The sequence below is a fragment of the Mus caroli genome, unplaced genomic scaffold (genome assembly GCF_978045245.1).
Source record: "Mus caroli unplaced genomic scaffold, Mus_caroli_1 scaffold_6, whole genome shotgun sequence".
Lineage (NCBI taxonomy): Eukaryota > Metazoa > Chordata > Mammalia > Rodentia > Muridae > Mus > Mus caroli.
The window spans coordinates 101,643,999-101,671,199 of NW_028227261.1; the positions used below are offsets into that span (position 1 = coordinate 101,643,999).

The 27,201-nt window shown below is 41.3% G+C and overlaps 1 protein-coding gene across 2 annotated transcripts in view; it reads left to right on the top strand.

Moving 5' to 3' along the window:
• Positions 1-26,429, top strand: part of Abca1 (ATP binding cassette subfamily A member 1) — a 126,152-nt gene extending 99,723 nt beyond the window's left edge. For both annotated transcript variants that reach the window (XM_021159924.3, XM_085839292.1), the window contains exons 31-50: positions 767-956; positions 1,787-1,881; positions 2,969-3,001; positions 3,968-4,073; positions 5,184-5,258; positions 5,735-5,904; positions 7,365-7,542; positions 10,701-10,816; positions 10,927-11,071; positions 12,610-12,733; positions 14,140-14,269; positions 14,500-14,620; positions 15,333-15,395; positions 16,114-16,220; positions 18,507-18,648; positions 18,980-19,114; positions 20,163-20,266; positions 20,836-20,928; positions 21,596-21,839; positions 23,116-26,429. In XM_021159924.3, the coding sequence (XP_021015583.1) occupies positions 767-956; positions 1,787-1,881; positions 2,969-3,001; positions 3,968-4,073; positions 5,184-5,258; positions 5,735-5,904; positions 7,365-7,542; positions 10,701-10,816; positions 10,927-11,071; positions 12,610-12,733; positions 14,140-14,269; positions 14,500-14,620; positions 15,333-15,395; positions 16,114-16,220; positions 18,507-18,648; positions 18,980-19,114; positions 20,163-20,266; positions 20,836-20,928; positions 21,596-21,839; positions 23,116-23,256 (2,512 nt within the window). In that variant the 3' untranslated portion in view covers positions 23,257-26,429. The remainder of the gene's footprint in view (positions 1-766; positions 957-1,786; positions 1,882-2,968; positions 3,002-3,967; positions 4,074-5,183; positions 5,259-5,734; positions 5,905-7,364; positions 7,543-10,700; positions 10,817-10,926; positions 11,072-12,609; positions 12,734-14,139; positions 14,270-14,499; positions 14,621-15,332; positions 15,396-16,113; positions 16,221-18,506; positions 18,649-18,979; positions 19,115-20,162; positions 20,267-20,835; positions 20,929-21,595; positions 21,840-23,115) is intronic.
• Positions 26,430-27,201: the final 772 nt, after the last annotated feature.

Sequence of the window (27,201 nt, forward strand, 5' to 3'; positions counted from 1 at the left end):
ACATTCATTTCTTTGCAGAGCCTTTGTATCTGACTGCCCACAGCTCCTGCCTGGCATGTTCATTCTTCCCTGTTCTTTTAAAATTAATTGATGGGTTTTTTTGTGTGTGTATGTTTATGTGTGTGTGTGTGTGTGTGTGTGTGTGTGTGTGTGTGTGTGTATGCATATCATGATACACATGCAGAGGTCAGAGTATAACAAGATTGAGAGATTGAATCCAGTTTTGGCTATAGGTACATTTATCTACCAAGGCATCTCTCCAGCCCATTATCTCAATTCTTTAACTAGCTGATTGTTTATGTTTTGGTTGAAGCTGACTCAAAGGTCTGCTTTCTCCATGTACCCTCCTGTTGTGTTTGCTTTATCTGGGGTTATGTAAAATTGGATTTGTTGACTTGTAGTCCATGAAGAATCCATGAAGTCAGAGAGTTTGTATTGCTTTCTCCAGACTCCCAAAGATGCAGAACACTGTGCAGCCCATAGTGGACTCTTCTGTGTGTCGTGTCAGCAGATTGGTTAGCTGGGTTGAACAGAGCTCTGCATGACCATCTGGAGCCTGTTCACCTCCAATTTTCCTGGGTTTTCTGTGATTCCCCAGCTTCCACAGGCTTCTGTGAGAGCAAACATAATGAAGTCAAGTTGTTTTTCAAATGGTAGGACTAGGCACATGGGTCCTTACTAAAGAGCAAACCTGTGCTCTAAAAGCATCAAGGAAAGACAGGCCCCTTTCAGGAGAGCCTAGAACGTTTGCTATCTCCTTTCACAGAGATACCCCTTGCTTGGCTGGGGAGGAGGACTGGACCATCAGCCCCGTTCCCCAGAGCATCGTGGACCTCTTCCAGAATGGGAACTGGACCATGAAGAACCCCTCACCTGCGTGCCAGTGTAGCAGTGACAAAATCAAGAAGATGCTGCCTGTGTGTCCCCCAGGGGCAGGGGGGCTGCCACCTCCTCAGGTGAGTCCCTGTCGGCATGACTGAGAAGTTGGCTCAGGGTAGGACCTGGTAGCCTCTGTGTGGCAGCAAGAATGAGTGACATGTGAAGTCACTCTTGATCTCTCTTGAGAAGAGCGAGTGGGTTTTGAGAGAGGCGAGTGAGCTCCATTGTGCTAGTGTCTGTCACAGAGCATCTGTAGGCACAGCTTCCTACCCTGGTTCTGCCACAGTGGGAGCTGCTGGCCCTGTTAACTCTTTGGACCTGTGTTTTCACTTCAGAATAAATGGGCCACAAAGCTTAGGTGTATCTCATCAACTCTGACATTCTCTGGGCTCTGAGATTTGGAGGGAGATCTAAGTCTCTCTCTCTCTCTCTCTCTCTCTCTCTCTCTCTCTCTCTCTCTCTCTCTCTCTCTCTCTCTCTCTCTGTGGTGTTTTGTTTTTGTTTGTTTGTTTGTTTCCCCTAAAAATTTCAGGACAGGAGTCTAGGTTGGAGGGTGGGGACAGGGAACTTTTAGTGGATGTGAAAACTTAAGGAAGTCATGCTTGTCACTTTAAAATCATCTGGCCCACTCACCAACATGACTCAAAAGTACAGAAGAATTCAATGGGCAGTTTATAATGCTCTTCCTTAAATATTCAGGTGATGTGGAAAATCCCACCTAGATACTCAGTGAATACTTTCCTGGAGATAATTTTGGCTTGGTATGAGCGAGGGACAAGTGCCAACAGTCTTGGTGGTGACTGGCTGAGGGTCTTGCGTAGGCCCTGGGGTCCCTATTGTTTTTGTCTGTTTTCTGCCCTGATTCTTACCTGTATGATACGTGAGCTTGGTTCCTATGTGATGACAGAGAAAACAGAAAACCGCAGACATCCTTCAGAATCTGACAGGAAGAAATATTTCAGATTACCTGGTGAAGACGTACGTGCAGATCATAGCAAAAAGGTATGGTCCTGTTGGAACCTGGCTTGCTGCATGTGTAGACTTGAGTGGTAGGGAAATGGACAATCATGGCTCTGTGGGAAATTTAGCTTGTGAGCCTTGAAAGTTCAGCTTAGAGAATGAGGCTGCCTGCTTTAGGCTGAAAATAAGTGACAAATGTGGACTCAGATTTGAATTCTGACCCACTAGTCTCATAACATCTTCGCTTATGTGAATTTTAATTTTTATTTTACATTTGATGTTAGTGTTGCACTCTTAAGTTCGTGGTGAGGGGTAAGAGAGATGATACGAGCAAAAGCCTGTAGATCCTCTTGCCTGTATGGCTCCATAAACAAGGTCAGGGTAGACACAGTAGCCTTTCTTTCATATGGAACCTTTAAAGAGACGTGTAAATTCCTGGGACATGATCATATAGTGACCGATGTTTAGTCAGTGTGCAGAGAATATGTTTCCTTTCCATAAGTATGGTCAGGTGTCCGGTCCATAATGTTTGAACTAACTTTAAATGACAAGGATATGATAGAATAAGAATAGGCCATGCATTTCTCAGAGCTGTAACGTTGCCACATGAGAGTCACAATAAACAGCGTTTAGTTCAGTAATATCTGGGATGGTAATGCATTTATTTGTGTGTCTGTTTGTTTTAGACAGGGTCTCTGGGTCTGTAAGGCATTTATTTATTTGTCTGTTTATTTAAGACAGGGTCTCACTACATTACTCCTGGCTGTCCTGGAATTCTCTCTATATAGATTAGGGTGGCCTCAGACTCATAGAGTTTCATCTGCCTCTGTCTCTTGAGTGCAGTGCTGAGCTTAAAGGCATGTACCACCATGCCTGCATGTAAGGTGGGTTTTTACATTGGCTTAATTTACTATGTGATTCTCATTAGAGTAAGGTTTCTAAGACAGCAGACAGGACATGCTGAGAGTGGCCTTCCTTACATGCATGCAACTCTACAGCACTGGTCATAGGCCTAGTGAAAGGAGTGCCCGTTTCTGTGCTTTGTCCTCAAGTAAATGATGACTGTTGCCTCATCAGTATGACCTCTGCTTTCTAGATCTGATTTTTGGTTTCTCTTTTCTCTCTGCAGCTTAAAGAATAAGATCTGGGTGAACGAGTTTCGGTAAGTCATTCCCTTCTCCCTGTTCTCCCTGAGTCACGTCAGGTCTCAGGAGAATGATTTAGATGTAGGGCTCTTGAATCAAGACAGAGTTACAGGTGTGGGGACTGTTGCCTTGTGCACACTCTTGGGTGTCACCTCACCTTGAGGGGGACTGGGGTGCTGCAGACCAACACACCGAGGCACGGTTATAGTAGACTCACTGTGGAATTTGTGTAACTCATTCTTCACTCCGAAGGCCCCTGAAATATTTGATACAGTGATTTCCTTGAGGAGTTTCAGAAATCACTTGTGGGCCTCTTGAGACTTAAGAAAGTAAAATGTCATGAAGGAAAAAAAACTATCGTAGCTGTATTTTCCCCCCAGACAGATTCCCAAGTGTGCCTAGGGACTCAAGGAAAACCTTTCAGGCCTTTCATATGACGTGAGGTCTTGGCGGAAAGGAAAGACATCAAAAGCATTTGTTTCCACCCTATTTCCACTGATTTTTCCCTACTGGATTTTGAAGGAGCAGTTGAGAGTAGGGAAGGAAGCATTCTTGAAGTCATGAGTGGCCCATGTAGCTGTTCGAAAGACCTCAAAAGGCTTTATTCTCAAATTTCCATTTTCCACCCTGCCTTTTCTGCAAGGGTCAGGGTCCCTGGAGCTCTGAGCAGAGCAGTCATAGGCTTACTTAATGCCAGGGAAGATAAGACCTGTCTGTGATCCCTCCCTGGCTTTCAAGACTGCCCATCTTCCTGTCTTCCTGCCTATAGCATGGGTGCCTATCATTAGCTCTAGGCCTTCCCTACTGGGCAGCAATTTTGAGAATTAAGATGGCTAGATTTCACCAGGGGAGGCAACATGTAACTATCTAAGCCAAACGTTGGTTCTAGTTTGAAAAAGAGGTGGCTCTCCGAGAACCTTGTGCACTGCGGTATCTGCTGCTGTGGCTTGGGTATGGCTTTTAACGGTGAGCCTTTCTTTTAGGTATGGCGGGTTTTCCCTGGGTGTCAGTAATTCCCAAGCACTTCCTCCGAGCCATGAAGTTAATGATGCTATCAAGCAAATGAAGAAACTCCTGAAGCTGACCAAGGTACAGCATCCATCCAGACACGGGTCAGAAAAGTGGGTCTGGAATTGCTGGCACACAGGTGTAGTGATAGTAGTCTGAAGAGGTTTGTATACAAAGCAGTTCAGATAAACCAGACTACTCATACCCAACACGCACACACACACACACACACACACACACACACACACACACACACACGAACGTACGTTTCTGAAAGTGTAAGTCAAAAATGAACTCAGAGATTAAAAGCTCTTACAAAAGCCAAGCTGCTAAGTTAGCTAGTGGGCAAAATAAATTGAATTTCAAACAGTTTCCTAAAACGGCCATTGGCTAGACAGGAAATGGGAAAAATGAGTTCATTCACTTTCCATGTTGGTTGGCCGGACTTTAAGAGCAGCTAAGGCCACATTTATTTCTCCCTATCTCTGGTTGCCCAAGTTGAAATGTTCAGGTGATGTGGACTCTGGGGTTTTGCACAGTAGTCCTGGGCCTAGGGCGCTTAAGCCGTAGGATGCATCTGCATGACCTGTGGGTTTTAGTTCTTGGGATGATGCCAAGAGACTCTGAAGAATCTTGGAAATTTAATTTACTTTCACTTATGTGTATAGGTGGCTTGCCTGCGTGCATGTGTTTATACCACGTGTGTGGTCTGGTACCCACAGAGGCCAGAAGCGTATATTTGCTCCCTTGAGACTAGAGTTACAGATGCTTGTGAGCCCCGATGTGGGCGCTGGGAATCGAACCTTGGTCCTCTGGAAGAGCAGACTGTCCTCTTCACCTCTAATCCATCTCTAGCTCCAAATTCTTGGGATTATTTGTGTATTTATGTATTTGTGTGTGTGATTTAGGTTATGTGTGTGTGTGTGTTTGAGAGAGAGAGAGAGAGAGAGAGAGGAGAGAGAGAGAGAGAGAGAGAGATATTTTTTTTCCCATGACTTGTGACTTCATGGCAACATTAGTACGGTGGATTCTAGTGACTTGGTGCTCAGGAACCACATATGCAATGGCTTTAGATTTAATTTCAGTGAATGAAGAGGAAGTTGTCTTGGTTGATACAGGGCTGTCTCATTGCTTGCTGTCACCCCTTGTGTGTGCGTACAGACACCTGAGGCAGGATTCTGTTGTTTACAGGACAGCTCCGCAGATCGCTTCCTCAGCAGCCTGGGAAGGTTCATGGCAGGGCTGGATACGAAAAACAATGTCAAGGTACACCCCTACCTGTGTTCTGCCAGCTTCTTGCTAAACAATAATCCCGTGTTCCTTGAAATCTTACGGGCAAGTAGCTAGGGACATTCGTGGTAGAAAAGGGCAAACTGTTAGTCTTGCCAGTGACATGACTCAGCATAGTTAGTGGTTAAGAGAATGTGTTTTGCCACCAGACTTAACTTGTGAACTGCTGTGGTTTTTGCCTTAAGCTACCTGACCTGTTTAAGTATCCATTTCCTGTGCAGCAGGAAGGCGGCAACCATGGCTGCCTCTAACTCGATGTGGGTAACTAGTTAAAAGTGTAAAGGTCTTCACCTAGTCCCTCAGCCAGTGGTTGGTGGATCCCGAATCTATAATGCTTTTGTTTGGTGTGTCACTAAGTTTCTGAAGTTTCCATGCACGTTTTGTGTATATACGATCACTTCTGGAAGAACAGTTTGGCAGCATTACCTTGAGTTTGGTCTGTTTTACTTCAGGTGTGGTTCAATAACAAGGGCTGGCATGCTATCAGTTCGTTCCTGAATGTCATCAACAATGCCATTCTCCGGGCCAACCTGCAGAAGGGAGAGAACCCGAGCCAGTATGGGATCACTGCTTTCAACCATCCCTTGAACCTCACTAAGCAGCAGCTCTCAGAGGTGGCTCTGTAAGTGTGTCTAAAGGGATGGGCGTGAAGACCTTAGGGTGACCGAGCACCAGGGGAAAGGACCGCAAAGCTGGTTGTAACAGCTAGTAATAATTATGTTGTATGAGCCTGAGTCGATCCAGACTCTGGGCAGAAAATGATTGGTTTATGCACTGACTGGCAATCTTTCTTGACTTGAAGAAGGAAGACCAGATATGTGAAAATCATCACATTGATAGACTCACATGTAGGGAATTAAAATTGTTAGTGAAATCCAAGAGTAATTACTATTTCATTTGCTTGAAAATGAGGTTTTTAAATTCAGTGAAACATGCATTTAATAGTTTCTTTCTTTTTTTTTTAATTTTTAATATTTTTAATACATATTTTCCTCAGTTACATTTCCAATGCTATCCCAAAAGTCCCCCATAGCGCCCCCCACTTCCCTACCCACCCATGTGTATGCATGTGTGGCACACACACACACATGCATGTGTATTCTCTTGTACATGTCTGCAAATTTTAAAGTCTTGGAATAAAAGAATCTGGATTTAAATTTGGTGTCTAAGCTTTGTAGGTATGTAATATTAGATGAGGTAATTTGTATACATTTCTCCAGCCAGCACCCAGCACAGAGTTGATAATCAGCATATTAGATCCCCTCTTGGATATGTGGGGAATGGCACTTTACTATAAACACTGTAGAATATTAATGTTGATCATCAGGATCTTTTTTTTTTTTTTTTTTTTTATTTATTATATGTAAGTACACTGTAGCTGTCTTCAGACACTCCAGAAGAGGGCGCCAGATCTCGTTGCGGATGGTTGTGAGCCACCATGTGGTTGCTGGGATTTGAACTCCGGACCTTCGGAAGAGCAGTCGGGTGCTCTTAACCACTGAGCCATCTCACCAGCCCCCAGGATCTTTACAAGACATTGTATAATGGGCTTTTTGTACATATTAGATGGTGTTAGACTGATATATAATGTGTGTGTATGTATATGTGTAATTTTTAAAATGTCTTAGCCTGATATATGTATCCTGTTGCTTTCCACTTACTTATAGTATAGTCATATGATTAACTTGTATGACTAACTTCCAGATTAGATTTCTTTCTTGTGTGAAATAGTTTCCAAGCCACACCTTCTTTGTATATAGGAGTTTACAACTCACTACTCTAAGATCAGAAACTGGAGACAAATGACCGCTATTAGGCCACACCCATACTTTGTTCTGTAGTTTCATTATGAGAGTTGACCCATTTTAATATTATCCAAATCAGTTTTAGGTTTGAGTTGTTGTTTTAACGTTACTTGAAAATAATTAGATGGACCCTTGAGATAAAATGTTTGGCGACTGTGGTTTTGTTCCAGCTGTGCCTTGGTTGTCCTTATGTCTAGCTAATTATTTACCATGTCCCCAGCTGCGTCAAAGTTTCTTCTGATCTTCTCTGATCTTCTTACTGTCTCTTCCCTTCTAGGATGACCACCTCTGTCGACGTCCTCGTGTCTATCTGTGTCATCTTTGCGATGTCCTTTGTCCCTGCCAGCTTTGTTGTGTTCTTGATCCAGGAGCGTGTGAGCAAAGCCAAGCACCTTCAGTTCATCAGCGGCGTGAAGCCCGTCATCTACTGGCTGTCCAATTTTGTCTGGGATATGGTGAGGACACAGGACCTTCTATCTCTGTGTGAATCTCAATGGGGACTGTGAAGGCATGGGGCTAAGGAAAAACAGCTGGCCACTAACCCTGGGAAGTATCCCACTTAGTGTAAACCAGTGTAAAATAGGAAAAAGGAGAGCCCACTGGATGCCCCCACGACACCAAACATAATGTTAGCCTTAAAATGTAATTGCACACCATGGGACCATCTGACCACCGTGACTACAATTATTACCAACGATTACCTTACTCTCTAGACCACAGTTCACTATCAAAGGCAATCGGGATAGGAAGTCAAGCAGGGCTGGAACCTGAACAGGGAGCTACTGCAGAGGCCATGGAGGCATGCTGCTTACTGGCTTGCTCCTAGTGGTACCAAGGACCAGCCTTGGCTTGGAGAGGGGTTCTGAGGAAGGAGTGTCTGGGAGTGGTGAAAACAAAGGACTCCAAGCTCTGCTAGAGTCAGCTTTCCAAGCTGCTTTCTCTCTGTTCTGCATTCTTTCTCTCTGATCTGCTTTCTCTGGAGATCGATCTTCAGACAACACACACACTCTCTAGACAGCTGTTTCTTGCTATTCTCTGCTGAGACAGTCCTTTCTTACTATTCTAAAAAGTTCTCTGGACAATGCATCTCTTGCAGATCATAAGCCCAGTCTTTTATTTTATATATCAATCCAGTCATTTGCTCCAGGTTCCCTTTTGATTATCCTAGGAATCAGTGACCCAGCGCTTTGATCCTTAGGAGACAGCAACCCATATGTCCTTTTAACATTGGATTCAGAGATTTGCCTACCTTTGTTAAGCACAAAGGATAAGCTAGCTGGGTGGGATCTGGTCAACTGGCCCTGTCCCAGGGGCAGGAACCGTGTCATTCTGTTCCCATCAAGGCCCATGTCGGACCAGCACCATGGCTAGCTCAGCCTTCTTTCTTATAGAGCCCAAGACCACCAACCTATGGTTGGTGCCACCAGACTTGGGCTGGGCCCTCTCCTATCAGTCACTAATTAAGAAAATGCTGTACAGCCAGAACTTATGGCTGCATTTTCTCAATTTAGTTCCTTCCTCTCAGATTACTCTAGCTTGTGTCAAGTTGACATAAATCTAGCCAGAATTCCCTTTAAAAATTAGACTACAATTAGACTTCATAAAAACCCAAGCCAGAACTTCTGACTTATCTGATGTGTTTTAACTTAGAGTCAGGTGTTTTATTTGTTTGTTTGTTGTTGTTCTGGGTTTTTTGTTTTGTTTTGTTTTTTGCCTTACTAAGGAAGCCATTTGCCACTGAAAACTCCAGCATCTTGTCTGTCCATTGTCGTTTATCTGTTTTGTATCAACTATACTGCATTGTTTTCGTTTGGATCAATATGAACGACTTCATAGAACCATGAAGTTCCAATTATTGACAACTTTACGCCCTTATGGCCTTCATTAATTCAGAGCTACCCGAAGCAGATCTAACTCTTTGCCCAATAAACGTTTCCCCAGACGTTTAAAGGCAACTCTCAGTAAAGAAACTTCTCTCGAAGACGAGATGGTATCTGAGAGCACCCAGGTTCTCTAAGACACTGTACAGAGATGCATGATGATGACGGAGATAATGAAATTGCATATGCTAATCAAGACAAGTTCTAAGACCTGCCAGTCTCCTGATCTGACCACTCCATCTATCAATATTCCTTTCCAAAAGCAAAGCCCTGAATTAACTCTGAGTTCAGGCTGTAGTCTGAATGGTTCTGAGTCTAGAGAAAGCTAATCTTTATCTAAAGTTGCCCTGCATATGTATCGAAAGATGGCCTAGTCGGCCATCACTGGAAAGAGAGGCCCATTGGACTTGCAAACTTTATATGCCCCAATATAGGGGAATTCCAGGGCCAAAAGAATGGGAATGGGTGAGTAGGGAAGTGGGGGGCGCTATGGGGGACTTTTGGGATAGCATTGGAAATGTAATTGAGGAAAATATGTAATAAAAAATATTAAAAATTAAAAAAAGATATTGTGTGTGTGTATATATATATGTATACATATATATACACACATATAATACCATATCTCATGTTTGTATATATATATATATATATATATATATATATATATATATATAAAATAAATAAATAAAGTTGCCCTGCCTTATTTCTACTTGGTAATGAAACTGAAACCTATTTCCTGTGAACTATTAATCAGGGTCTTGTTCATTCTGTGCTAATGCGCAAATCAACGTGTTTGGACCTAATCATTTTTTTTAAACTGCTATTAACACTGGATCTTGTCAGCATTTCTTTGCTTTCTTTTATCTTGATGTAGCAATCCATTCATTTAAAATCCGCTGAGTGCTTACTGCGTGTTTGATGGTGTCTTGCTGTGCTAGGCAGAGGTCATTCAGAGATGGAAGAGTGAGTCCTTGACCTCAGGGACATCACTTGGACTCTATGAACTTCTGACCCTCCCTGCCTAAGAGCCTGCAGTCTGCTGCAAGCATGTGTCTATTGGAGTCGTTGATAAACACATTAAGCAGGGTGGGACTGAGACCTTCTGAAGCTACAATTCTTTTACAGTCTGCCAATCCACTATCACCTCCATTCCATGCATGTGCCGCCCCCCCCCCCCCACCTCTCTGCCAGCTATGAATTTTCATAATTGTCCCTGGGTCAAGTCTTTATTTCTTCATTTTAATGCTTGAAGCACTGTCAGGACAGACTGTAAAATTATTCCCGGTGTGATGAAACAATTTTGACATTCATGTTATGAGTGCTTATCTCACAAGTAGATTACATGTGGGATTGAATGCGGGCAGACCATAATATAGCATTAATGATGAAACAGACGCAATCATCTCTGGGTAGAATAATGGAAACTCATTTGCCTCCTGTGAAATTGAAATGACTCTGCCTGAGAATCCATCCTTCAGTAAGTTTACTGAGCGTGACACCTTGGCTGAGCTCTGGGAAAGACAGAGAGGGCATGCAGTTTATAAAATCAGCCAAGGGTAAAATGCTTGTCAAACTGTATTGTCCGGAATTTTGATTAATAGTTTATGTGGCTTCATTAATTCAAAGTTATTCTCCAACATATATATCTGTCCTTTCTTGTCGGATGGTGGTGAAGACTTGGGGTGTGTTGTATATTTGACTTAGGGGCCAACTTTTATTTTCTCTTTTAGTGCAATTATGTGGTCCCTGCTACACTGGTCATTATCATCTTCATCTGCTTCCAGCAGAAGTCCTATGTGTCCTCTACCAACCTGCCCGTTCTAGCCCTTCTGCTCTTGCTGTATGGGTAAGGCAACTCTGAGTGGAGCTCTCCCCCCAGGGAACAAGGCATATGGTACCCAGTGCTAGAGGGAGGGCAGAAGCTGCCAGTGGATGCTTATGTTTGTGTCTCACCAGGTGGTCGATCACTCCTCTCATGTACCCAGCATCCTTTGTGTTCAAGATCCCCAGCACCGCCTATGTGGTTCTCACCAGTGTGAACCTCTTCATCGGCATCAATGGCAGTGTGGCCACTTTCGTACTGGAGCTCTTTACAAACAATGTAAGTGTCCCATTGGGCAGAGCATGTCCCATTGGCTTGCACTCCGGGTTCAAGAGGGAGGTGGTTGTCTCCAACCTTACTCCACTTGCCTGTAACATCCACACCACTGACCTCTCTGCTTTTGCAAGCTGTGTCCATACATATAACTCTCTTTCTGTCCTGCTGTGCCTTGTATTTCTCTGGTCAAGTCTTTCTGTTTCCTTTATTTTTTTTCCATACTTCTTTCTCCTTCAGTGTTGCTTTGGAAAAGACTGTGTTCATTCTCTTCTGGCTTGCTTTCCTATTTAGGCAGCATGTCTGGGCGATGCCATTCATCTTCAGGCCTTTACCATCATTGCAGGATTTCATTTTTATCTCTCAGATCCATGCTTTGATTGTCTCTTGGATCTCTATTCTCCAGTTCTCACAGCCTACTGGATGACTCCATTTAAGTCATTTATAGGTACCAACACTAGACACATTGTCTTTCCCACTAGAACCTATTGGTCCTCTTGCCATCTCTGTTTACTTGGTGACATCTCTGCAGTTTCTCATACCTCTCTTGGACCCATCCATTTGTGTTGCTGTTTATATATGATTCATCTGAATTCTCCCAGTTTCAAATCTCATAAACAAGACTCTCTGTGGCCCTTGCTCAGCACATAGTGCCTTGTGGGCTATACATTACTGTATCCCCTCCCAATGCTTTAAAATTTCAGCTGAGTTTTCCCTTAAACCACCATACTCCTGTAGGTCTGTCTTGAAATGCCCTTTGTTTGTCATGGGACCTGAGAGTGTCTCCATACCCTTTAAGATTTAAGTCTAATGTGAAGCTTTCCTCATCTGCCCAGTAAGATATAAGCTTTCTTTTCTCTGGACCATCAGAGCCCTCAGTTCTTCCTTCAGTGCAATGTAAGCATCCTCCAGGCTCTGGCCCAGCACAACCAGCAAGTAACAACTTTGCTGGATCTTTTCTATTTTTATTATATGTTTATTGGTGCCTTGCCTGCACATATGTCTGTACTCCATGTGCCTGTAGTGCACACAGGGGCCACACAAAGGTGTTGGATCCCCTGGAGCTAGAGTTATTGCCACTTGTGAGCCATCCTGTAGATGCTGGGGACCAAACCCTGGTCCTCTCTAACCACTGAGTCATATGTCTAGCTCCAGGGGCTTGATATTTAACCAACCTTGTCTTATGGGGTCATAATACGTTCTGATGTAATTGAGAAGATGGTTTTGAAGTTCCAACATCATGCTGAAACTCAGATGTTCACCTAGATAGGAGTGAGTTGCTTTAAAAATGCTGAGCCAATGTTTCATTGTGGATTTGTGTCTGATTAAAAGTTACCATGCATAGAGGTTTGGTTACTTTCAAACACTATCACTGCAGAGTTCCTGAGGAACATCCCGCCGCTGTTCACTGGTATCTGCATCCACAGGTCCAGGACCTCAGATGCTTTACTTCAAGTCCATATTTTAGACTTTGATAGAATTGTAACGTAGACTGTAAGTGATGTGTGTCTCTCCCTCTCTCTCCCTCTCCTTCTCATCTGCAGAAGCTCAATGACATCAATGACATCCTGAAGTCTGTGTTTCTTATCTTCCCACATTTTTGCCTGGGGCGAGGGCTCATCGACATGGTGAAGAACCAGGCCATGGCCGATGCCCTGGAGAGGTTTGGTGAGTAAGGCAGTGGGAAGCTTCAATGGCGGTGTGACAGTTTTGTAGGCATCAGCGTTGATTGCTGCTTTAGAAGGGGGACTGGGTGCAGTCCATCTGCCGTCCCAACTGTCATGGGCCAATGGCAACACAGCTGCTCTGTCTGTCATGAGTCCCACCATATAGGTGTGTATCCGTGCCTCTGATAGCACTGAGATAAATGTCGGGGGGCAGGGGGGGATTGGAAACAAGAAAATGCTAGCATTTGTTTGAGATAAATTCCTAACACCACTGGTGAGCTTGTCAAATCACTGGAAAAAATCAAGCCAAAGCTTTGGCAAGTAGGTGAAGCTGGAGATAAAAAAAAAAAAAAAACAAGAGAGAGAGAGAGAGACATACCCTTTGATTCTACTAAGAAAACCTGGGCCTACAGGTGTGCTCATATATTGTGTTTTATGCCTTCTCTAAAGAGATAATTTATTGAAGCTTTTTTCTACTTTTATAATGGTTAAAATATCTCTGTCCATTATGTGACTATTATTCATTTGCTGATTAATTGAGTTAGATGGGCTATGCTACTTAACAAACATAGAAGAGGGACATTTTCAGTTTAGTGATACAGAGGAGACATGAAGAATTAAGGGATATTATCCTAACCTAAGTCACTAGGTTACATTAGATGCTGTAGAAGTAGACATCTTTTGAATGTGTTTTCTAATACCCATACTTTTAAAACTTAGAACTAAACAAAATCTGACCCTCCAAATTATCCAGGATTATTGGTCAACCCAGACTTGAATTGTTTGGGTTTGGGTGGGGGCATGTCTCATTAAAAAGGAAATCTTATCAATCCTAATGAATTTACAGATCTAAAAGCTAATTGACTCCAAAATTCTGACCTGATATCAGGTTGTATTATAGTTTTCCAAATGAAATCTCAAAGTAGACACATACGTTACTCCTTTTCCTTCTTGTCATGAGTCATGTTTCTAGAAAAATTGTGTGAAACTGACCCCCCAAATGAGGAAATCCTTTCTTCCTTTCCTCCCTTTCCTTCCTCTCCCTTCGTCCCTCCCTCCCTCTCTTCCTTTATCCCTCCCTCCCTCTCTCTCTTCCTTTTTTCCTCCCTTCCTTCCTCCCATCCTTCCTTTTTTTTTTTAATATGAAGGGAGTCCTTTAATATTTCAAGTGTGAAAAAAAACCCGAAATTTTACATTAAGCTAGACTTTAAGGTTTAGCATAATATTAACTAATTTAAATGAAAAAGCATACAAACAACAAAGCCACACACAGCCCTAGTGCCTGCGCTGTGCATAGCGCTGTTCTGTGTACCCTCAAAGGGAATCTCATCTCAGAAACAGGAAGTAGGGCCATGATTTCTGATGTCTCCCCCTCTGACCAGATGATGTCTGCATTGTGTCTCACAGGGGAGAACCGCTTTGTCTCTCCGCTCTCTTGGGACTTAGTAGGACGGAACCTTTTTGCCATGGCTGTGGAAGGGGTGGTGTTCTTCCTCATTACTGTTCTGATCCAGTACAGATTTTTCATCAGGCCCAGGTGAGCTTTATCTGAGAACTGTTACAGGAACTTGATGGGTGCAAAAAGAACTCACAGGTTCTGGGTGAGCTGAACTCACCCAGTTAAAGGGATTTTTCCAGCCATGAGCATGCTCTGTCCACCCTAGAAATGATGGCACGTGGCCTTGATAAAAGTGCTTTAGAAACTTGAATTTCGCCTTGGAAAAGAGCTGAAAAGATTGATTTTTCTTAAACACTATTTCTCCCAAGACCTGTAAAGGCAAAGCTTCCTCCTTTGAATGATGAAGACGAGGATGTGAGGCGGGAGAGGCAGAGGATTCTGGATGGTGGCGGACAGAATGACATCCTAGAGATCAAGGAACTGACCAAGGTGGGCAGCGACTGTGGACCCCACAGCTTCTCTTCTGTTTCCTGCATTTTATCTCTTCACTAGCTTTCTGCTGAATTGCTTAATTCATGACAACAAAACAAAACCCAGTGCTTCCCCAAATGTGCCTCTACACAAAGCTCTGTCAATTTTACTTAAACTACACCATGGAGACTTCTTAATTAAAAAACAAAATCCTACTGGGAATACTTCTGTAATGCAATTCCCACTCTTCAGATTTATTTATTGAACATACTTGCATTCATGTTAGTTATTAAAACACTCTAACATTGTATGTCGAGACAAAGTGCAGAGAACAAATAGTTGATTTTGATTTTCATGGCTCAAAAATCAACTCTACCTCCGTTTCTCAGAGAGACAATCTGCTTCAACCCTTTCTGAATACCACGACCCTCAAATTTTAGTCTATGGTGATTGAAGCATTTTATTATAGATTTCAACCTACATAATTTAATTTTAAAATATATCACTGTCTTTTAAGGAAAAAAGACTCAGGAATAAAAAGTTTCAGAGTCAGGGAAAGGCTACACTCATTGCGGAGACAGAGAAAGGTCCTTGGCACATCCGTGTGTGGTGCAGCCATCTGATGAGTTCTGTTCTGTGGGGGGTGTGGCTTTTAGAGCCCCTTCCTCCACAGTTGGCTGGGAGAGGCAAGAGCCTCCAAGGTGCATGGTCTCTGTTTTCTTGGTTGCAGATCTATAGGAGGAAGCGGAAGCCTGCAGTCGACAGGATCTGCATCGGCATCCCTCCCGGAGAGGTAAATGCACTGTGCTCCTGTTGTGTTTTGTCTCTATTAATTCCGACCGTAGCTACAAAACCAAACAACAGTGTCTTGTAACTATGGAAAATGGCTTTTCAAGGCTTCTGTTTTTGTGTCTGTGAGAAGCGATCAGTCATGGAGAGAATGAGAACCTCTTGTGTCAGAACAGAACAGGTTTGGACGCTCTCAGACAGTGTCAGAAAACATTCACATCTACATTACGCCTTGGGGGATCCATTCAGGGATGAATTTCAAGTAGGGTAAAAAGTAGATTTTCTCCTTTCACATATTTTTTGGACTTCTTTTATGTTCTTAGGGTAGATGGTAGGTGTGAGTTTTGACCATTTGGCTTTTTTATTGTTCTTTACAGATAGACCTTGGTCTCAACTTGATGATTCAGTCTTTATAAAAAAGACCCACAAACAACATGGCTCATACATAAACTCTCTCCTTCTCTCCTTCCCCATCCCCTCTCTATCATACACGGGCGTGTGTGTGCGCGCACACACACACACACACACACACACACACACACACACACAGAGGCAGGCATACATGCTCTCGTGATATCTGAATATGGAACTCATTGGTACTTAAGAGTGAAGCTCTGGGCTCAATGGTGAAGCACATCCAGGCCTAGGGGCCTGGCTCGCTAGGCCATTCAGACTGAGATTTGGGAGTTTGTTCCTGTTGCTCACCTAGTCTTGCTTTTCAGTGCTTTGGACTCCTGGGAGTTAACGGAGCTGGGAAGTCAACAACTTTCAAGATGCTGACTGGAGATACCCCTGTGACCAGAGGGGATGCTTTCCTTAACAAAAACAGGTGGGCAAAGAAGCAGCCTGTATTTGCTGCCGAGATTTTCTTTCTCCATCTTTAAGAAATAAATATACAGTTATTTTCTGACTATCTTATTACTATAGCTTGTAAAAACATTGAAATTTCTTGAGTTCAAAACTTCTTAAAATCATGTCCAAGTTCACTACCTGGAAATAAGCCTTATTTTTACATTTTCTTTCAGTTTCCCTATTATTTATCCATAATATATATATATATATATATATATATATATATATATATATATATAAATAAAATTTCCTTGATCTGAGAAAATGGATCTGTGATTTTTAGTCAATTCGTTGAATTACATGATCACAGCCAAATTCTAGAGCTATCCCTTGGCTCCGATCTGTTATGCACCTATATGTGCCACAACAGAGCACAGCTCTATACAGACTTTGAGTTTGTATTAGAAATAGTTTTATAATGAAGATTTTACAATGAGTTACATATTCTAAAATCTAGAAACTCTACCAAGTAAATCTGTTTATTTGATCAATTCATTATAAATATTATATATTTATATATAATATTTATATTTATTATTATATATAAAAATAAAAATATATATTATATTATATATATATTATTATTATATATATAAATTAGTTTCTCTATTAATAATAACAATAATAAATATTCTCTATTCGTGAATATTTATTATTATATATAAAAATAAAAATAAATATTATATTATATATATTTATTATTATATATATAAATTAGTTTCTCTATTCGCTGTTTAAATATGTCCTTGTAGATAATTTCGGTCATTTCCTCAGAAAATTCCCTACATGGTAAAAGGGCATATACCTGTTAAAGTGCCCTCTGTAAAGTGTGTACCAATTGATAAAGACACCATTAAGCCATTTATTAATCTTTGTGGATAAAGCTATGTATCAGAGACCTGCTAGGTGGTATTTTCCATGAGTACTCTAAAGATCTGGGGCTTCTCTTGGCTTTTTATATGAATAAAGATGTAAGTTGTACCTTTTGAACTTTTCTGTTCATGATCATATAGAAAGTACATTTTACATCTCAGTGTAGTACATATATACAGATACAGAGGTACATGTACACCTAATGAATTAAAATGGCACCCACCTACTGTTACTACTTGTGGTTTACCCTAATAGTTCATAGACTAGTGTGCATCATGCCATTTAAACATTGCTGGCTGTGACCTACTAAATTTATTTCACAACCTAGTAATGGGAGATTGCTCACAGTTCAGAAACATTGACTAGAGATAGTCAATATTATTGTAGAGTCAGAGGCATAATGAACGCATCCATCTTCTGTCTCTTACTGACTTATTTTACAGTAGCAATCTACAGGAGCCTTAAAAGAATAGAAATTCTTGGAATAATGATGACTCTCTAGTGTTTCTAGTACCAAGCTCCTGGAACATGCAGAAAGACAATAAGCGGTCCATCCTAAGGTTTACCTCAGCTACTGATTATATAACAGACTTGGGCAATGTAGCTGTGAGAGAGAGCCAGGCACAATGTCCATCGGTACCTTAGTTTTAAGTCTTGAGAAGGCTAACCCAAGAATACTAAATAAGCAGAAAGGACTGTACCTATATGTCAAGTTCATGGCTGTCTGGAGGTGACTGAAAGGCATCCATCAGACTGGAATATGAATGTCACAATTTTTAGATAATAGCAACTATTAGTTTGACAGGCTTTTTAGAACCTAGAGGTTGCCCCTACAGATGTAAGTAAAATTATTTATATGTGTATTTTTTCCTGTTAACATATAAGAAGGTCTATAATTAAATAAATAGAGGAATAAGTGGCAGTCTGCATTGTATATTTGGTGGAATTAGAACGTTTGGAACATGAATGTTCCAAATCAGTAAATGGGGAGCAGAAGGCAGCAAGAACTCATGCCCAGCATTTCTGGCACTTACGTGGTACTGCGTGGTCTTAAGGAAGACTAGAGTATAGAGACACTTGTTACATATGACCAGCTCACAGAGTCAGACTTGCAGTGGAGACTTAATGTTGAAATTCCAGATTGGTGTGACTGAGTCTGTTGGCAAAGCCCATATTGTATAGACTCATGGACCAAGCATGCAGGGCTGAGACAGGACCCTACTGATAGAAAGAGTTGACATCCTAGGGACAGAAAGGTTGTTCCTCTGAATAGAAGCAGGTGTATATTTGTTCTATACAAGCATATATTTTTAAGAACTGTCAAGCCAGATTGTCTCCTTAGAATATCTCTAAACACTTAAAACCTGACTGGTTCTGTCTTCCTTTACAGCATCTTATCAAATATCCATGAAGTACACCAGAACATGGGCTACTGCCCTCAGTTCGATGCCATCACAGAGCTCTTGACTGGAAGAGAGCATGTGGAGTTCTTTGCCCTCCTGAGGGGAGTCCCAGAAAAGGAAGTTGGCAAGGTATTGTAGGAACCAGAAAGGCAGACTGTCTCTTTTGACACCTTTATATCGAATACCTTCTTCATACATGACGTCAACCTGAGACTGTCTCTTTGCTCACACTGCAGTCTCTGCACTGACTCCAGGGGAAGGGAGGCATGCACAGGCTAGGGGGCAGGGGCAGGGAGTGCAGGTCCCACTACATATAAGTCCCTTCTCCCTCCTGTGAGTCCTCAGAGGTAGCTGAGACTTGAGTCCAGTTCAATGAAAGAACTTTCCTACATTGTGTGTAAGAAAGCATGGTGACAATACTCAGCCAGACAAAAATCAAAACGCATTTTAATCTCTCTAGGTTGGTGAATGGGCAATTCGCAAACTGGGCCTGGTAAAGTATGGAGAAAAATATGCCAGTAACTACAGTGGCGGCAACAAACGAAAGCTCTCCACAGCCATGGCTTTGATTGGCGGGCCTCCTGTGGTGTTTCTGGTGAGTGTGAGAGGGGTGTGAGTGAGTGGAGGGTGGAAATTGTTCTTCTATCTTGAATAGACAGTATGGCTTATCTGAAGTCACATATTGCGTACTTGGCATGGTGATAGCAAGTCCATCTGCTGGTCCAGAGCAGGCTTAGAGAAGCAAGGGGAAGCTTCTCCCTCACAGCACACTGGGTGGCTCGGCTGTACCTTCACAGGCTCCCGAGTAGACAAGCTCTACACATCTTGTTTCCTTGCCTTAGATAATCCCTACAAATATGGCTGAAGGTGAATGTGCTATTTGAATATTCTCAGGAATATTCTTCATGACTCTATGTTGCTCATCCTCCAAAGGTAGAAGTGAGGACATGGCTTCTAGATGGACATAGTAGCCACAGATGACCATGGTAGCCACTGCATCATAGTTGCTCCCATACAGTAGATGAATAAAAACCAGACCAGACTGGGCAGTGGTCCTTGATCCTCATTTTGTAGAGAACACTGGGAGTATGGGAAGAAGCCTTGGGTTGAAGCTTTAATTTTTATTGACCATGTGGATATGACATTTCTCTACGATTAGCAAATGTAATAGAACAAGGAGAAAAATATGAGTGTAAGTTTCACTGCTCTGACTTCAAAAATAATTTTGGACAAAAAGTTGTGGGGTTTTTGTTTTGTTGTTGTTGTTGTTTTGCTATAAGGTTTCACTATGGAGCCCTGGGTGGCCTAAAACTTCCTATGTGGACTAGGCTGACCTTGAGCTCATAGAATTCGACATGTCTCACCCCATCCCCACTCTGGGAAACCCAGCATGATCATTAGCATTGAAAAAAAATTGTCTTGGGCTGGAGAGATGGCTCAGTGGTTGAGAGCACTGACTGCTCTTCTGGAGACCCTGAGTTCTATTCCCAGAAATCACATGGTGGCTCACAGCCATCTGTAATGGGGTCCAATGCCCTCTTCTACAGTGTACTCACATATATAAAATAGATAAATAAATCCTTTTAAAAATTGTCCTTGACATTTTTTTTCCAGCAAATAAACTTGTTTTATTCTAATTATAGGATGAACCAACCACAGGCATGGACCCTAAAGCCCGGAGATTCTTGTGGAATTGTGCCCTAAGCATTGTCAAGGAGGGGAGATCTGTAGTCCTTACATCTCATAGGTCTGTAGTCCTTACTTCTCATAGGTCTGTAGTCCTTACATCTCATAGGTCTGTACTGTATAATCTTGGCTTCTGTAAGGTGCTATTATATCTGGTCATTTTATAAAAATGAAAAAACAAAGACAAAGACTGAAACAGCTATCACCTGGAATTATTCCATCTAGAGATAACTATTATCATTTGTCTGTATCTACTCCAGGGTTTTTCTTATGCAAAGCTATAAGCACTTAAGTATTTTACAAACAAAAATTTAATTATAACATAGGTACTGAAAACAAAATTTCAAGTCATATAATCGAGGTGTGCCATCATGTCTCGCAGCTGCATTGTCATTTATGAAGATCTGCCCTAATTTATGCAACTGTTCTTCCTGTAAACATTTGAATTATTTTTCCCTTTTCACAATTGTATGGCACATGACAGAAAAGATCTATTATTTCTGTTTCATGGCAAGGGATGTCCTAGGATAATGGGGATCTGTTTCATTGAAAGGCCAGGTTTCATAGTGATCCTCTGATGCTTATAGGAGCATCTGTCTGAAAGAAAAACCTCATTCTGTTTCCCCACAGTATGGAAGAATGTGAAGCTCTTTGTACAAGGATGGCCATAATGGTCAATGGAAGGTTCAGGTGCCTTGGCAGTGTCCAACATCTGAAAAACAGGTAACGGGGACCATTTTTTTGGGATAGCACATACTGAAGTCACTGGGGTTTTTGTTTTGTTTTGTTTTGTGGTTTATTTATTTATTTGGTGAGTGTATGCATGATAGCTTAAAATAAAAACAGAAGAGTATAGGAAAAAGAACACAGGCTCTAAAGCCTAAATGGGCAGTATTCCAGTTCTGCCTTTGCCCTGTACTGGCTGGCTGTGTGATTTGTAGGCAGGTTACTCAGCATCTCTGGGAGTCAGTTTCTGAGACTATTCTGAATTTAGTTATATAAGTGAAATTTAATAATTCACTTGTGATATTATGATAACGAGGACACACTGTGGAGGTAACACAAAGAGGTTTATATTCTTACCCTGCCGTAACTGGGAGTTAACTCAAGGACATGGACAGGTGACTACATTCCTTGGGCTTCTGTTTGTCTCTGTGTCAGACTTCCTAGGTCCACATTGAGGTTTTAATGGAATCTCGTATTCAAGGCTGTGAGCTAGGCACCATACACAACTAGGTATTTGGTAGATAAAACTGGTTCTTTCTCTCAGAAACTGCTCCGTGGGTCTGATTTTTTTCTTGGTACAAGTTGGGGTTTTCAGAATTGAGTATCCTCCTGAGTAGTTTGCTACGAATGCCCCATTTGTGTGTGTTTGGGTTTTTGCTTTCAGGTTTGGAGATGGTTATACAATAGTTGTACGAATAGCAGGCTCCAACCCTGACCTGAAGCCTGTCCAGGAGTTCTTTGGACTTGCATTTCCAGGAAGTGTCCTAAAAGAGAAACATCGAAACATGCTTCAGTACCAGCTTCCATCCTCCTTGTCATCTCTAGCCAGGATATTCAGCATCCTCTCCCAGAGCAAAAAGCGACTCCACATAGAAGACTACTCTGTCTCTCAGACAACACTTGACCAAGTAAGCTTTCAGTCAAAAGTACCTTTAGCTACAGGCTTAGGATGCCTGCTCCTTTCTCCCCACCATCAGCTTGAGAGAAGTTCAGCCTGTCTGTGCTTTGATTCCATTCCTGCTATTACTGCCTATATTATACAGATTTCTGTGGGCACATGCAAAAAGTTGATGCTTTCTCCTATATATAGTTATTGTGACTGTTGTAACAGTAGTCACAATAACTACCATTGATTACCTGTCATGAGTCAGGCATTTTGCCGGAAGCATTCTCTCTTCTTCTTTTCTTTTTATTCTTATCATTTTTATTAGATATTTTCTTCATTTACATTTCAAATGCTATCCTGAAAGACTTTATCTCTTCCAAATAACAAGATATGCTGTAGCGGTAATCTGTGAAACTGCTCTGAGGTCCTAGCTGATGATCGCACTTCTCGCCACCCACGAGAGTTCTCTGGATCCTTGAAATAAAAGACACAAACACCCGAGTTAATTTTAATATGCCCTCACTGCACAAGGCTGGGCTTCTCCCTAACTTCATGTGGCTAACCCACTTTCCCCTCTGATATTCCAGAGTTATCACCTTTTAAAATCTATATTTTATCTCTACTGCCCCAGACGCAACTGGGGGATTGGCCTGGGGATGCTTTCCTGATGGCTTCCATGGCTGGATAATGTCTGTCCTGCAGCAGCTCTTAGATCTGACCTCTCTGCTTCCCCATCACGGTCATGGTGATTCTGATCCTCCTTCTTCCCTTAGTCCTTTGTCCAGGAAATCTAAAAGTCCCGCCTCCATCTCCCTGCCCAGCCATTGGCTGTTAGTAACTTTATTGACCAATTAAAAACTAACTGGGGACAGGGACCCTCAGCAATTGGATGTGTATATTCCTGTGTGATTGTGGGAGCCAGATTAAGACAATGAATCAAAACCAATCCCCAGCAATGTGCCAGACAGAGCTTGGCAGTTAGTAGGTATCCAGCAAGTATTTTTTCATTTCCTCTTAATTAATCCTAGATATGCCAAAGTGGACAATTGATAAACGCATGGTTTAAGTAGTTAGTGATGTGGGTAGTGTAGAAAAGGATTTCAATGCTTTCTGTGCTTCTCGAGAGTTCTCCCTTTCATGGGGGATGTCTGCTTCAAGTACTTAGTCAACTCTGTGTTCTCCTAACTGATCTCCTAATCTCAACACAAAGAAAAATGCAACCATAAATGAAAATGCAGCTACAACAACCAAAGATTCAGTGCAGAGGCCTTCATGACCACCTGTCTTCCTTTTGCCAGGTATTTGTGAACTTTGCCAAGGACCAAAGTGATGATGACCACTTAAAGGACCTGTCACTACACAAAAACCAGACCATTGTGGATGTGGCCGTTCTCACATCCTTTTTGCAGGATGAGAAAGTGAAAGAAAGTTATGTATGAAGAATCCCGTTCACACAGGGTGAATGAAAGGAAGGAAGAGTGAGGTCTTCCTTTGCACTGTGTCAAGTGTTCCAGAAGAAAGCGTCCTGCGTTTCTGTGGAGAAGAACAAACTGGATACTGTACTGACACTATTCAATGCAATGCACTTCAATGCAACGAGAACACAATTCCATTACAGGGGCAGTGCCTTTGTAGCCTATGTCTTGTATGGCTCTCTAGTGGAAATGACTTGAAGTTAGTTCATTACCTTATACAGATGTGAAACTTTGGTGTGGAACCAAGCAGACTCTGGGTTTGGATTCATACTTTTTTGTTCCTGTGTATTCTCACTAGGATTGCAACAACAATCTATCAAATAGTCATGGCCAGTGATAATCAAAGTCAAAGGCACACACATCCTCGTCCATTAAGCCATTAAGCCATGCTGAACCACAAAACAGGTTTCCCGGTGACACATCCATTGCTGGCAATGAGTGTGCCAGAGTTACTAGTGCCAAGTTGCTCAGAAAGTCTGAAGCACTGAGTGTGTCACAAACACTTTTGTGAAAACCGCCCTACTGTCGGTCGACATCATTAAATATCAGGTGACAAAAACGGTGCCACGTGTGACTAAATCCCCATTTTCCTTCTCTTTGATAAGCTGCTGTTGTGGCTGTCTTGTACAAAATGTGCATCTCTCTAACCCAGGTACTTGGTTCTCTTGTTCAGTTTTGCCCATGCCCCTGTCATGGCTTGCCATAGCATCTTTCTGAGACTTTTTCAAATACATTAGATCTTCCTAAGCAGCAAAGATTAGCAACCAAACTGCTGGGGCTGCAAGCGGCTCAATTCAGGGTGTGGCATGAAAGATCCGGTGCATTTACACGTGGCAGGTCTGGGTTGGTTTGTGCTGACTGTCTCCTAACACAAGATGGGTACACTACACCTTGAGATCCTTCATTATTTAACAGACATGTAGTTCTTTCTGTTTGAATTAACCTAGAAAATGAAAGGGTGGCATTTCATTTTGACAAAAATGTTTGCATTGTTAGTATTATTTGGAATTTTAAGTTTTATCAATGCTTCTGGAAGCTTAGAACTGTACACGTGTGATATCAGTCACATAGAGGAATGTGCCTGGACTGCCTCATGCCTTTATTTTCCTTGGTAAATTTGAAGATAGAATGTCTGACTAGCGCAGTGACCAGAAAACAATGTGGTAGTCAACATCTCAGGCCATATTTTAAGATCTTGTAGAACACCATTCATTTCAGGTTGCAGATTTGAGTATTTTTGAAACATAATTACTATGTAGATGCTTGAATAGGAGTGAGGGGGAGCTAGCAGATTTTCTGTGCCATTTATTCGGCTGACTGATGTACAGATTATTTTGTAAATAATAGGTTATTTTGTAAAAGCCACTGAAAGAATATGGCCACACCCTTGCCTACTTGATAGTATCAATACAGAAGCCAAGAAGGACCACTAAGTAATCACCTCTCTCCAGGGAGAGCAGCTAGCTTGAAATCTCTCGGATACAAGTGATGTGTTTGACCTTTGGGGCCCTCACAATATGGGCAAACAATGGGCTTTGCAGAATGAGAGACACCCATTTAAACCTCTGACGATCTTGAATGGTCCATCTCCTCCGTCATTAACCAGTCATGAAAAACAATCAACAAACTCTGCCACATGAAATATTTTTTCAAACTTTTCTAACCCAAGCTTAATTTGTTTTCATCTGCAAGCAACATGGAAAAAAATAGTTATTTCACCAATGCTCAATGTCATCCGTCTTCATACAAAACAAAAATATGAGTAAATTCCTGTATTGGGCAAAGTTCAAGTGAGCTTTTGCTATCCTTATTTAACTTCTAAAAATTTGGAAGAATAAGATTTCAGATCTATTTCAAATTACGTTTATATAATGTTATGTAACTCATTGCTTGAAAGGAAAAATGACAAGTTTGATACTAATGTCAACATAGGTTTCTAAAATGATAAGGAAAGTGTGTTTCCAGTAGTTATTGGTATACCACTTATTTTAGATATCAAAGATACCGAATTCAAAGAAGCATGTCTTTATTTTTCAAAAACAAACTTCCGATGGCTTCCTCAATCCATTATCATCATGTGCTAACTTTTCAGTATACTACAGCCCTTAGAAAAATCCTTGTTTTAATTACTCAGATTTTTGAGGCCACATTAAGCAGAAACAAACAACAACAAAAGTAAGGCACCATTTTTGAAAACAAAATCAATTGAGTGTAGATTTGAAATCTTTTCTGAAGCTAGAGACAATCTGTAGCTATTATGTTACCTTTTACACTATCTGAACGCAATCTTCAATTTTCCTGTTTAAACGTAATTATTTTAGAAAGTTAAAAATCAATCCTATCTTCAAATAAGAATTTCTTAGATTCCCTATGGAGATGTGCATTGTGAGTTGAGAAATTCTCAAGTGCAAACACTTCTGGTTTACTTTAAAAAAAAAATAGTGGAAAACTTACTAACTGTGAATATGAGAAAGACAAAGAAAGTGAGTCCTCTCGCTAGATATACCTAGCATAATTCATTATGAAACAAACCTCAAACTACTGTATTTAGGTGTCTGTACCACAAGCATATGCCTCATGACTATTAAATGTTACATACATCATTTGCTCTCAGTATAATAGGCATTGACTTAAAGGGATTGTTTGTTGTCTTCTCATGGTTGTATATATCAGGTAAAATTGTTCCAAAGAGCCATGTGTTGTGTAATGGGGAACCACTTTGATACTGAAATACTAATTTGTACTCTCATTACTATTTGCTGGTAATAGTGTAACGCCACAGTAATACTGTTCTGATTCAAAACTGTTGCATCCCTTTTTGTAGAACGTTTATATTTCCATAAGGATTCGGTATGTTCTTTTCCCTCGTGCCCTAGGATGAAGCTGGTTTTGTGCTTTTTCTTTATCATTGGCCCTCATTCCAAGCACTTTATGCTGTCTGTAATGGATCTATTTTTGCACTGGAATATCTGACATTTGCAAAACTAGACAAAAGTTTCAGAGCAGATTTCTAAGTTAAATCATTTTCATTAAAAGAAAAAAAACGAAAAAAAATTGTATTGTGAATAACTTTATATGATGTGTTTTTTAAAAGCTTGTTTCTATGTTATGAGTCACAAAATAAAGCTGTGACAGTCCTGCTGGTCTACACAAATTTCCTTTTGTGCATCCGTAGCACCATCTGCTGTTTTAAGTGTTCTAAAGCCCAGAGAGGAAGCTGCTCTAATTGCTGGTGTAAGTGTCAGGGAAAGTTCAAAGGTTCTGAAGAATGAACTCGGGGTGCTACCTCAAAATTAAAGAAGCTTGTTGTGTCCTTTCAGATGCCCTTGACATTTATAGTGACTGAGTAGCCACTATAAATGAGGTGAGGGGTCAGAAGCTTTTTAGATGGAGTAATGGCTGCTAATCATTAAGCTGAAGAGGAAACAGCTTAATGCAACCATGCCTGTGAAAATTCATAATTGAGAGTAAAAAAAAAAGTATCATGAAAGGTTAGTTAACCCAGATGAAAATACAAGTTACCCACAAATCTTGACCAAAATATTGATCAAAGCCCAGATTAGAAACCCATTCTGGGCCATACGGGTAGTGCTACTGCATGTATTAAGTTTCAAAAAACACAGGAGAAAATTAGCAACTATTTTCAACTTGCCAGATACTTGTAACCTACCCTATGCACGGGGAATCAAGACATTTTACATGTTGAATAAATGATACCTCAGAGAAATTTGCCTCAAGATACAAAGCTAATTAAACAAGAAATGGTTCTCCCTTTGAAGTTAGGTGTCAGTTAAACTTGTCCTTGGTAAATGTGCTAAGCATTGTTATGTATTAATTTGGCAAATATTTACTGAGCTTTGAATGATGGCCATCCATCCTGATTCGGGGGATGTTATATTGAATGAAATC